At 55.1% G+C, this 12,017-nt stretch overlaps 2 protein-coding genes across 6 annotated transcripts in view; both read left to right on the top strand.

The window, feature by feature from the left end:
* PLEKHG4B (pleckstrin homology and RhoGEF domain containing G4B) overlaps positions 1 to 5,140 on the top strand; it is a 77,703-nt gene extending 72,563 nt beyond the window's left edge. For 3 of the 5 annotated variants that reach the window (XM_087815366.1, XM_087815367.1, XM_087815363.1), the window contains exons 23-24: positions 901 to 961; positions 4,602 to 5,056. In XM_087815366.1, coding sequence (XP_087671492.1) covers positions 901 to 942 — 42 coding nt within the window. In that variant the 3' untranslated portion in view covers positions 943 to 961; positions 4,602 to 5,056. The other 2 variants (XM_087815365.1, XM_087815364.1) reach the window with 2 other exon arrangements.
* On the top strand, positions 904 to 9,344 carry LRRC14B (leucine rich repeat containing 14B). Its single transcript, XM_087815368.1, has 3 exons — positions 904 to 961; positions 5,074 to 5,972; positions 8,432 to 9,344. Exons 2-3 carry the CDS (start codon positions 5,080 to 5,082, stop codon positions 9,075 to 9,077), a joined length of 1,539 nt encoding a protein of 512 aa, XP_087671494.1. The 5' UTR covers positions 904 to 961; positions 5,074 to 5,079; the 3' UTR covers positions 9,078 to 9,344.
* The last annotated feature ends 2,673 nt before the right edge of the window (positions 9,345 to 12,017 follow it).

Raw genomic sequence — 12,017 nt, 5'->3', positions numbered from 1 at the left:
GAGACACCCCCCCCCCCAGCTCTGAGGGGTCATTCTGCATATGAATCTGCTCCCCACCCACACCCCAGCACTGCACACTGGCCAGGTTGGCTCAAAACCAGAGGCCTGGCTCCATCACCAGGCACTTCCAAGTCACTTAGCAGTACTTAGCGAGGGTGATTTTAGGGCCTCTTCACTGTCTAGATTTTGCCGGCCACCTGGAGACGTAACCTGTACCATCTGGCATTCACTGGTCCCAGGCTCAGTGGCGCCCCCACTCAAGGCCCTCACAGTCCTGGTGAAGGAGGGCTGATGGTCAACAGAGGCGGTTTCCAAACAGCCTGGCGAGGAGCAAGCTGGAATCAGAGGATGCAGGGTCAAGGGTCAGGGGCTCTGCCTGGAGTCCAGCCCTCCTGGGACTCTCACAGGATCCCCAGTCCTGCCCTTCTGATGGCATCACATACCTGGCAAATCAGTGTTTCCCCAAATTGATGCAAACGTGTGTTTTTACCTTCATAGGGTGTCTGGGGCCCAGCCTGTAATGGAGGAGGCCCCATACATTGCCCTGGATGTGCACTCAGAGACATCATCCCTGATAGGGAGGGACTGAAGTGGCCCAGAAGAGCGGCCAGACAGGAAAGAAGATCTCTTTCCAAGAGACCTTCTCCTCAGGATATGGCTGGGCCTGTGGGCTCAGCAGCCTTTGCCCAGCCCAGATCATAAACATGACTCTGCAAGCACATGTCCAGTTCTGGGGATGTGCCCTCAGACCACCTCCTGGCAGCATTAGAAGGGAAGGTCCGATTTTAAGGGCGTGCTGAGCCGAGAGCTGGGGAAACAGGTCTTTTGTTCCTGTGCCCTAGATCACTCGTGATGACCAGTGATGCTGGTTCTGTAGTGACTTCCCTCCTCTTCTTTCAGAACAAAACCCCTCATGTCTTAGGCTTCTGGACAGCAGTTTGAATCGCAAGCAAAACACTCCGTAAGTATTGGGCTTTCTCAGCTTCCCCAGTGTACCAGGGGTTCCCTTGCCCACTGTAATCCCTAAGGCGCCGGACACACCACCACCACCCAGGCTGCCTGACCGTGTCTCTGCCTGTTGCAGATGCTTCCAAATCGTGATTGCACAGCCAGACGTTGACAGCACTGCGCAAGGGGCGCATTGGCCAAGCAGGGCTGCTCCCCTGCTCCTTCATCTCCCTGACTAACCTCCTGGTAACCGGCATATTCAGGAGTCCAGCATCAGCTATTTCTGAGAGCTCAGGCCTTTTTCCAACAGGAGGGCCAGGCCCCTCAGCCCCTGGTGCAGATAGTCACTCCCCAGAGGCCCAGCCAAGGCAGTGGACACCACCCACCCACTTCTGCCTCTGGGGTGCCCTATCAGGAGTTCAAGGAGACCTGGTACCCTCTCCTTCTGAGAACGGCACTCCCTGATATCTAGTCCCACCTGCCCATGCCCTATGGCTGGAGCTCGGCCAGTGGTTGTCTTCAGACAAGGCTGTGTCATGGCCAGGGCTGTCACTCAGTCTGTCCAATACTCTGTGCAGGAATTCCCATGCACACACTGAATCCAAGTCGCAGCAGGCACATGGTGTTGCATGGGGCACCACTGCCCTGGGTGGGAGCCACAGTCCACTTGTCAGGGTGAGGCCTCAGTGGCAGGTTCCTTGGGTGTGAGGCCAGTTCCTCTACTGAGATCTCAAGGCCTTGACATTCTTGATGAGTAGTGGGAGAGGTACAAAGGAGACATCTGGGCCTGAGTTCCATGCTCAGACCCCAGAGGAGAACCCCCAGCCCACCCACTCCCACCATCCCCACTGCCTTCTATAGCCTCCCTGCACTGCCTGCCTTCAGTGTGTGTGTAGGTCCCAGAGCTGATTACAAGTCTACAAGTACATGTGACTCCCTTGTGCCCGTAAAATAGACTGTTTTCCACCAGCCACATTGTGTAATCATCTAAGTGATTTCAGTTCACATGAGCGGCTGCTGGTGAGATACACACACACTCGCACACACGTTCCAGGATCAGAATGTCAAGTGCAGACCAGGCACATTTCAGGGCCAAACTCTTTTCACCCATGGAAGCCCTGTGGTGCCAGCTGAGGTCTGCCAGTGGCCACTCCTGTCCAGGCCCAGACCTGCCAGCTCACAGACTAGCATTGCACCTGCCACAAGAGAAGTCAGCCTCACAGAGGCTCTTGTTTATGGTGCCCTGTCCTTGTCCTTTCCTGGCCCCAAGTGCTACTTTAAAAAGGATGTGTGTCCACAAGCCAAGAGTGCCTTTTGGGGTGAGAACCCCTACAGAGCCTCACAGATAAGACTCTGTGCTATGACAGACCTGGGGGCTGAGGGGACAGTGGGAGGAGGCCAGGAGATATAATAGGGCCATTCTTTTGACAGCTGTGAGACCTAGATGAGATGTGGCTCCTCCAGGGAGAACCCCAGGGAGAGCTCAGAGGAACCTCACCCCAGTCCTGTGCATAAGGTCTGGGGATGAAACACTCAAGCTGGGGTCTCCTGACACACCCGGCCCCCAGCCATGGGATACTGGGTCACATGCGCCTTGGGGCCTGAAGTCATTTCCATCATTCCCCCCACCCCCTGGCCATGCCCAGGCCTCCCCTTTGTCCTTCCTGTATGGCTCCTCTACCTCCATCCAACACGGACACCCTGTGCTGCCCAGCCTCTTCCACCATGGTGGGAGCACACAGGCCCCCATTCGTGTGCAGAGGCCCAGACATGTGGGGGCCTCAGAGCAGGGTGAGCCCTCTGGGACTGTGTTTCCCCACCTTCCAGGCAACTCAGGCCATGGGTGACAGTGAGCCTGGGCTGAGGCTACACCCTGCTTCCCAGGTAGGCACCAGGGTGGGGCAGGGGCACGGCAGTTGGGCCTGAAGCTCTAAGGAGCCAGTGCTGGAGGTCCTGTCCAAGTGTGGACATTGCCCAAGAGGACCACCCTCACCAGAGGAGTTGAATCAGAAGCAGAGAGAGCCCAGGAGACACCAGGCCTATAATGAGCTTCCTGCCACAGGCATCTACCCCCCCCCCACCACCACCACCACATGGACCACCCAGACCAGGAGCAGTCGTGGCAGGAGCCACACCTCTGTGATTTGCCAGCTGTGCACTGTTTTGTTAATTTTTCAGTGCTGACTTGTTCCAAACTTTAGGAACAGAAATAAATGGGATGCATTTCTACCACATGGTTGCACGTCTCTACAAGGTCTGTTGTGTCCAAGGACATCTGTATATGTCACCTACATCACCAGGGAGCCCACCTCTTGAGACTTGAAGGGACATGGCAAAGACAGCAGGGCCTCACTCTGGGGTGCACATCCACCTCAAACACCTTCTGATAGTGTCAGGTTAAGTCCCACTGCCTCACACACCCCTCCCCTGCCTGACTCTAGTGGGTTCTACCCTGGGAGCTGAGGCCTTCCCATCTGTCCCCCAACTGGGGGAGGCGCAGTGAGGCTCAGAGGGGACAGCTATCTTACAGGACCCTGAGAGAGGGTCCACACCCCACACACACGCACTCACACGCACCGCAGCGTGTCCCTTTCCTCCTCCTGCCTTTCTCTGCCTCTCCCCCTCCTCCTCTTGCTCTTTCTCTCTCTCTCCTCATCTTTCTCTCTGTGTGTGTGTGTGTGTGTGTGTGTGTGTGTTTCTGTATCTGTCCCAGCTGTGACCCTCCCAGACCAGTGCTTGTCCAGGGCTGTGTGCTCCAGCCCTGTCCCAAATGATGGTGGGGTGTGTGTGTGTGTGTGTGTGTGTGTGTGTTCAGGTGTGTGTTGGGGGGAAGGGGTTCGTCATTTAATAATCACTTAACAGCCATTAACAGCCCAGGCTCTGTAGAGAGGAAATATTTCTCCACCCATTTTAGTAACAAAAGACAGATTAACAGGAGAAAAGCAAGCAGATTTATCTAACATATATTTTAGGTGACATGGAGCTGTCACAGGAAATGAAGCCCCAAAGTGGAAAAGCCCAAGCATTTCCCTACTAAGCTGAGTAGAGAGGCAGTGGTGGCAAAGCAAAGGAAGACGAATTACTTAGTGAGGCCTGTTTGCTCAGGATTCCCTGGCCTGGCCCGGCCCGACACCCCCCCCCACCCCCCGGCTTTCACACAGAGCTATAGCTCCTGCTTTCGGGAAGGAAGGGGAAGTCAGCACACCTACTGTTCAAGCACCTTTAGCTCAAAATAATCCTTATGTCAAAGTGGCATATTTGGCCCATTGTATCTGCCCCCTTCGGAGTGATGGTTGAACACATGTCAGGGAGGCATCACAGCTCCCAGGGCCTCCTGGTTCCTGGAGTCAAAGATGAGGACAGGCAGGCAGGCGGCTGAGGGTGTGTGCTGAGCCACACCTCTCCCAGCTGCTGTCAGGCAGCCCCACAAGGGACCGCCTACATGTCCTCCCAGCTCGCTCATGCCATGGCTCCCTCCCGTGGAAGTGGGGAGGCCACAGGCTGCCCGGGTCCTGGGAGAGAATAAAGGAAGAGATGAGTGAAGCAAAATGTCGGCGCCTCTTGGGGCTGGCATTATTTGTCTCGTCTTAAAATCAGGAAACAGTTGTCAGAGGTGCCTAGCCCCATTCTTGGTACCATGTCCCCATTCCCAGGCATAAGTCAAGGGTGGGTTCCAGCCCCCAGAGACTCCCGGGAAAGGCTTGTTAGCCTGAGGCTGACCTCGTCCTCTGCTCCTGCAACTGCGAGAAGGGCTGAGACCTGGGGCAGATGTGCTCCACCTGAGGAGGCTGCCCCAGGACCTGCTGACTGTGGCTTCCAAGCTCAGGCCCCCTGCAGTGGGCACAGCGGCAACTTTCAGGGCCCAGGCCCCCCTGAGCTAAGCACTCAGCTCTGCTTTCACCAGCCGAGCTCCACGAGGACATGCCGGCCACTGCCAGATGCTTCACCCAAGCCAAACAGGCGCCCAGGACCAAAATAACCATCAGATGACCACATGGCTGGTGGGCCACCTCCCTCCCAAAGGCAAGCTGCTCACAGCAGCTGCTGCTAAAAATAGCGGAGGGCATACACGAGTCTCTGGGAGAATCACAAGGGGAGAGCACTGTCCTGCCTCTGTCACCGCAGGTGGGCATGATGAAGTCACTACGCTACGCTTCTGCTGAGGCCCTGGTGTCCCACCCCCAGGTGGCCCTGGAGAGCCTGGACAGTGTGGCCCACAACCTTTACCCTCTCCTCTTCAAAGCCAGCTACTTGCTGGAGCGGGCGGAGGTGATCCGAGTCCTGCTGGCGCGCTGGCCCCTGGAGGAGTTCCGGCTGGGTGCGCTGCTGGGGCCGAGCGAAGACCACGCGGGTGACCTGCGAGACCGGGCCTGCAGGGCCTGCCTGGAGGCCTGCGTGAGGGGCCTGGCGGACCACGTGCTCCGGGGCAGGGGCCAGCCGCGGCTGCAGCTGGCTGACCTCACGGGAGTCCGCGACGTGCAGGTGCAGCAGTGCCCCTGTGGGCGGGCGCTGGGCCGGTGGGGCCGCACTGAGCTGCTGGCCAGGACCTGCTGCGAGCTACAGGCGGGACCCCGTGCTGCTCAGCGATCTGTCAAGGTCCTGGCTGATATCTTTGTCACTGATGGAAACTTCCAGTTGGTGGTGCAGGCCCTGGGGCCAGCAGGCCCCGCCCCACTGCGCCTGCGCTGCCTGTCCTTCCGGGCGGACAGCCTGGACCCCAGCCAGCTCCTGCAGGTGCTGTGTCTGGCCGGGCCTGGCAAGCTGCACAGGCTGCAGGTGGTGCACAACGTGCGGCTGCACGCGGGCCACGTGCAGCAGCTGCTGGCCCAGCTGCATTTCTCTCAGCTGGCCTCCCTCACCCTGCCTGCCAAGGCCTTTGACACGCCCCCTGCCTGCACCCCAACCACCGAGGGTGAGGACCCCCTCCTCACCTCCATTGCCTGGGAGCTCAGCCAGATGACCCAGCTCACGGAGCTGAGTGTGGCTTTCTCCACACTGACTGGGAAGATCCAGAAACTGCTCGGGTGAGTCTGGGGTGACCAGAGGGTAGGTGCAGTCTCTGCTCACAACCCCTTACCTGGGTCAGGGTGACACAGGCCCTATTAGAGGCTAAGCTAAAGATGCACCAAGGACCCAATAATCGGACCTTGTGATTTAGAGGCCCAAAGCAGCAGGTGGGGACAGACTAGGGAAAAGGTGGGGGCATAGCACTGGGAACTCACAGGGGACTGTTTTCAGTTAGTAAACAAAAGAGAAAATTACTAATTAGCAAACCAATAACAGAAGTAACTATATTATTGTATTAATTACTTGCTATTATAACAAATTACTCCAACACTGGGCTGAACACACAAGTTTACCTCTGGCTGTTAGTGGACTTCAGCCTGCTTGGCAGGGCGGGAAAGTGGGCAGTCTGCTTCCAGGTTCACTCACCTGGCTGTGGGCAGGTGGCCTAGGCTCCTTGCCACACAAGCTGTTCACAGCCTCTGGGTGCTCATCAGAGAGCCAGAGCACCCAGGGGTGAGGCGATCTTTATAACTTCCTATTCGGTGTGTGTCCTCACTGTTTCATATTGTGTTGGTTAGGAGGCAGTCACCACACAAGGGTGGGAGCACCAGGAGGGCTGGCGGGCCTCCTTGGTGGCCACCTGCCATGAATATACTTGTAAAAGCTTATAGAAAATTGAACTTCTCATTTCTTGAGCCAGGGAGTGTAAAGGTGTCTCTCCTAATTTAGGGAGCCTTTGCTTACAGGTGTTTCTCTTTTATACAAGTTAACCTAGAAGCTGCCTGCCCAGGTGGCCAAAGGCTGCACTCCCTCTCCTCCCCTACAGGCACCCTGGCTCCCCCAGGTCCTCCATCACTGCTCCTCTACCCCAAGTCTGCCAGGTAGAGGAATGAAGGCTCTCTTCCTCCTGTTTCTCACAGGACATCAATCTCCTACACAGAAAAGGGTGGCCACCAAGCCCATGAACAGTAAAACTAGGCCTGGTGGCTGGCTCTCTGGGACCTTCAGGACAGTCCTGCAGTTGGCTGGCCTGCGTCCTCAACGTAGACATGCCTTTGTACTGGGGGTATGTGTTCCAAACACCCAGGGTGTTTTCTGGGAGCTGGTAGGCAGACTCCTCAGCCGGGTGCACACCAAGACTCCAGACCCCAGAAGGAAGCAGGGACTCAGTATGAACCACGTTGTTTGTACAAACAGTCTAGAGCCAGGGACCACCCGTCACTTGGGTGATAGGACCCTTCTCAAATCCAAGCCCTAGATGCAGGCCTCCCACGGTCAACAGGCCTGCTCTTTTGAGCCTTTTTTGTACAGGAGACACTGCCAATAAGATAGGAGAAGACTGGGGCTAGGACCGTCTGTGAGCTGGGCAGGTGGTGAGTGGCCCTTGGACCTGGACTTGATGTGAAGGAGAATTTACAGGATTTCCTTGTGGATGGATGTGGCATGAAAGAAATCAAAAGAGAAACATCCATGGAGCAGAGCAATGACGCAGAGAGTGCGCTGTGGGGTAGACAGCAAGTGCTCAGCTGTGCAGGTCCGTGGGTAGGCACCAGGCGCTCAGTGCACACATAGTACAGATGCAGGAGGTGGTAGGGGAGGCATCTCCAGCAAGAGGATGGGTGGGGACAGAGAACAGGACCCCATACATCCTCCTGTACTCAGCGCCCTTCTTGGTGACACCGAGCTCAGGTCCAGACTCCTGGTGGACCAAGAACATGTATCTCTCACAGGACCCTGGTGCACATGCCGCTCCTGACTTTGAGGACCTTGGGCCAGAGCAGGCTCACACCCCAGCTGTGTGTTGATTGATATGGGGCCACCTACATCAGAAAGGGAGGGCTTTTTAGGTCCCAGGCAATGCTAAGCCTAGATTAGAGGGCTCCAAGGCCCTTCCCAGCCCTAAAACTGTGGCTTTCACTCTTGAATGAAACCTGGGTATTTCATTTCCTGCCAGTTCACATGCATCTCTCTGCCCCACCGAGCTCATGAGCAGACATTCTCTACAGGGACCCCTGTGGGCACTTCCTTACACTGGACCCACACAGAGTGCTGACAACACAGATTTACCTTTCAGGAGCTGTGGACAAGGCCAGACCTGTCTGGTAAAGTGACCTCTTCACAACATGCAGCCACACGCACCACTCTCTCGAGCGTGCAGTTCTGCCTTTTCAGCCCCAAAGCAGCCGCAGTACATAGTGAATGAGTGAGGCAGCATCCCAATAAAACTTTATTCACGGCCACTGAAACTTGAATTTCATATAATTTTCCCATGTCACAAACTATTTTTCTTTTGATTTGTTCAACTATTTTAAAATGTCAGGACCATTTTAGGTCTCAGGCTGGACGAAATCAGGCAGCTGATGGATTTGGTCCAGTTGTGGACTGCTGACCCCTGAGACAGAATTTGCCTAACTGCCCCCAGAGCCCCTCACTAGGACCACCTCTCACCTCTGCTGTTTTCCACCCTGCCCTGCAGTCCCCTAAGAACCCCGCTGAGAGCACTGGACCTGGCCAACTGTTCCCTGAACCATGCAGACATGGCTTTCTTGGCAGACTGTACCCATGCCACCCACCTGGAGGTGCTGGACCTCAGTGGACACAGCTTAGTCAGCCTTTTCCCTTCAACCTTCTTCAGGCTGCTGGGCCGGGCCGCCCAAACACTGAGGGTCCTCACCCTGGAGGAGTGCAGCATCGAGGACCGTCACCTGAGCACACTGATCCTGGCCCTGAGCCCCTGCCACCAGCTCCAGGAGCTCCGCTTCCTGGGGAACCCACTGTCGGCCTCTGCCCTGAGGCGCCTCTTCCTGGCTCTCTCTGAGCTCCCCAAGCTGCGGTGGGTGGAGTTCCCGGTGCCTAAGGACTGCTACCCTGAGGGTGCCGCCTACCCCCAGGACGAGCTGGCCATGTCCAAATTTGACCAGCAGAAATACGACATGATTGCCGAGGACCTGCGTGGGGTGCTGCTGCGGGCCGGCCGGGATGACATCCAAGTTTCCACACCAGTCTTCGGAAGTTTTGACCCAGATATTCAAGAAACAAGCAATGAACTTGGAACTTTCTTACTGCAAGCTTTCAAAACTGCCCTAGAAAACTTTTCCAGGGCACTGAAACAAATGGAGTAGGTAGGCCCTGCAACAGGCCACGGCGGGTCTTGCATTTCAGCCAATCGATGGGTGACCCTGGGGTCAGCAGCTTGGCCGAGTGTTTGTGCCCTCACCACCATCATCCAAAGCGTTTCTTAGTCAAAGTTGTACATGGTATGTGTTAGGCACTATAGGAGAGGAAGCCCTGTCTCCCAGTAGATGTGACACGAGGCCACTTTAGCGTCAAAGCACAGCGGGCATGCTGGAGCAGGAAACGCCCTGGGGTCAGCAGGAGCCCCCACCACAGGGGGGAGCACAAAGAAGCACCAGGGGACCCAGAGTGGCTGTCCTGGTCATGGTGCGTCCCTGGCTGCCTGTGAGGTGCAGGCTGGTCGTGGTTGGGGGAGCAGGACATCAGGCTGGCATGAGATGGAAGGAAATGAGAGAGTATGTCACAGAACAGACGGCAGAAAGAAGTGAAAGCGAAGAGCATGGGAGCCCCGTGCTGTCCCACCCCCCTCAGTTGTCTGCAGTGCTTATGCTTACAGGGTGATGTCTGCTGGAATATTTACAACGCCCAGTCTAGCATGGATTGTGGGCTTTGGTTATTAATGGCTTCTGCCTGCTTTTGAGGGGGTGAGCAATGCTCAGGCTCTGCTGCTGCTGGCTGAGCCTGAGAGCACCAGGTTAAGGAACCGAAGGGCCTGCCAGGAGGGCATCTGTCACTGCAGGAAGACCATAGTGCCTGCGGGGACCCCGCCCCTGCCGCTCTTAGACGCTGAGATCTGATCCAAGGGAGCGGTCCTGCCTGGTTACCGCAGTCCTGGCGCTTGAGAGCCAGGTCATGGTGAGCCAGGTCACAGCTGTTCTGGTCATGGTGCATCCTGGGCTGCGTGTGAGGTGCAGGCTGGTAGTGGTACCGAAGAGGAGTTCGGGGGAGCAGGACGTCAGGTGGGCTTGGTTTCCACCAAGCTCTGATTTGTGCCAAGGTGATGACTAGGATGATAAAGTACAAATAAAACAGAAATGTGTCTCATTCAGATGTGATTTTCATTTCAATGCAATTCAGAATTTTTAAAGGAACCTCTGAAAATAAAGCATTCTCCTCAAGACAGAAGCTAGTGTCTGATCTGGCCAAATCCTCCTCACGCACAACCATCCCAACGCTCCACGAGGGTTTGCATTACTGCGTGAGCATTTGCTGCCCTCTGGTCCAATGCTGTGCTGCTCCCTCCCCAGGTATGTCCCGTCCCCATCCGGGCACTTCTGCGCCTCCCCCCAGGTATCTCCCATACCTTTCTCCCACAGTGGACTGGGGCTCCTGGGGTTGGGCCTCCAGAGGGAGAGCCACCTCAGGGGTCTGCCTGCTCAGGGGGGCAGTAACCCCCCTGCCGCTGCGTGGGCAGAAGCGGGTGGGAAGTGGTGATTTCCCATCAGGTCTGCTCTCCGCTTACCTGCTGCCCGTCTCAGATCTATCATGCTGGTAGTCTCTGGAATCCTATTTCAAGCACATGGAGTTTGCTAGTGGAAGAAGCTCTTGGAAAGAAAGGAGGCATGGCAAATTTTTAAGTGATTTGATTCTGTGAAGAGCAGAGCAGCTTCCACTATTTGTGTCTGTGGAATTCTCTTGATAACAGACTTGGCCTCTGCGTGCCAGCCAGGTGGGGCCCCAGCACGAGTGTTGCCGAGCCAGGCAGCTGTGGTACAGGAGGGCTCGGGTGCTGCGATGCCCTGGGACCTGTGACTTGAAACAGAGGCAGGCACACAAGTGTCTGCTAATGGCAAATGTCTCCTGTGCCCTGGGTCCCCCAGGGAACAACCCATTCTTATGAAGCCCAAGAAGCTGAGAGGCTGAGTGGAGCCACTGTAAAGCCTGAGGAGCGGCCTGATGGGGACCTGTGCCTCCGCCCAGTCCCAGTGCACCCTGACTGTGCCACTTTCAGTCATGAAGGATTTTCAATGCACCTGTCCAGCCTGCACCTTGTGGCTCTGACAACGCCTGATGTGGCAGCAGCTGTGACAGGTTTCTGCCAGGGTCCAGGAGCAGCGGTCATGGCCCCCACACAAAGGCAAACTGGGCATTAGTAAATGTACTCAGAAATGTCTAATCACTGTGCTGTACACCTGAAACTAATACAATATTGCATGTCAACTGTAATTGAAAAATAAATTTAAAAAGAAAATGTACTCAGTACCAGGGACCAGACAGGTGAGTCTAATGCAGACATGATGTGATCACCGTGATGGACTCTATGGGGACTACTGTGATGGACACTGAGGGACCACCTTCCTGGACTTGTGGGAACCACCATCTGGGACATGGGGACACCACTCTTGTCGCCGCAACGTCCTTTGTACTGGATGAAGCATTGTTTTTTCTCCTGGAGTTCAGCACTGCTTCCTCTTCACCATCCTGGCAAAGGGAGGGCACAGATTCAGGGGCTTCCACTTGGTCCAGCCTACCTTAACGACTCTTGGTCCAGACAGTTCTTTCCAGTTATATACTCAGCTCTTGGGCTATACTTTTTCTCTATTTTAGACCATTTCAGTTTAATAGTGTTCCACCATAATCTCACTTTATCCAGACACCTTTTGGTACATCTGTGAAGCCATCAAATGCCACCACATTGTGTATACATTTCAAACCTAATAATATCAATTTTAAAAAGATAGATGCCATCAAATTACACTGATAGAAGGCAGCTGTGACATGCAAGTACAATGTGTCCGAATTTTAATTTCCTGTGGAGAACTGGTCTTCCTAATCTTACGGTCTAACTTGAATTATCTGAACATATTTATCTAGCTGTTGAAGGAGGCGAAGCTGAGAGCATGTTGGACATTAGAAAGTACAGTGAGGATTAACAATTCTCCTGGAAAATCATCCACCTCCTAAATGGCTGGGTGTTATTTTCCTCATTTTAAAGACAAAACCAAGAGAAACACATTAAGTAGTTTATTCAAGGACACATGACAAGT

The sequence above is a fragment of the Miniopterus natalensis genome, chromosome 3 (assembly GCF_054644295.1).
Source record: "Miniopterus natalensis isolate mMinNat1 chromosome 3, mMinNat1.hap1, whole genome shotgun sequence".
In the NCBI taxonomy this organism is placed as follows: Eukaryota; Metazoa; Chordata; class Mammalia; order Chiroptera; family Miniopteridae; genus Miniopterus; species Miniopterus natalensis.
This window is presented reverse-complemented; position numbering and strand designations above follow the sequence as displayed.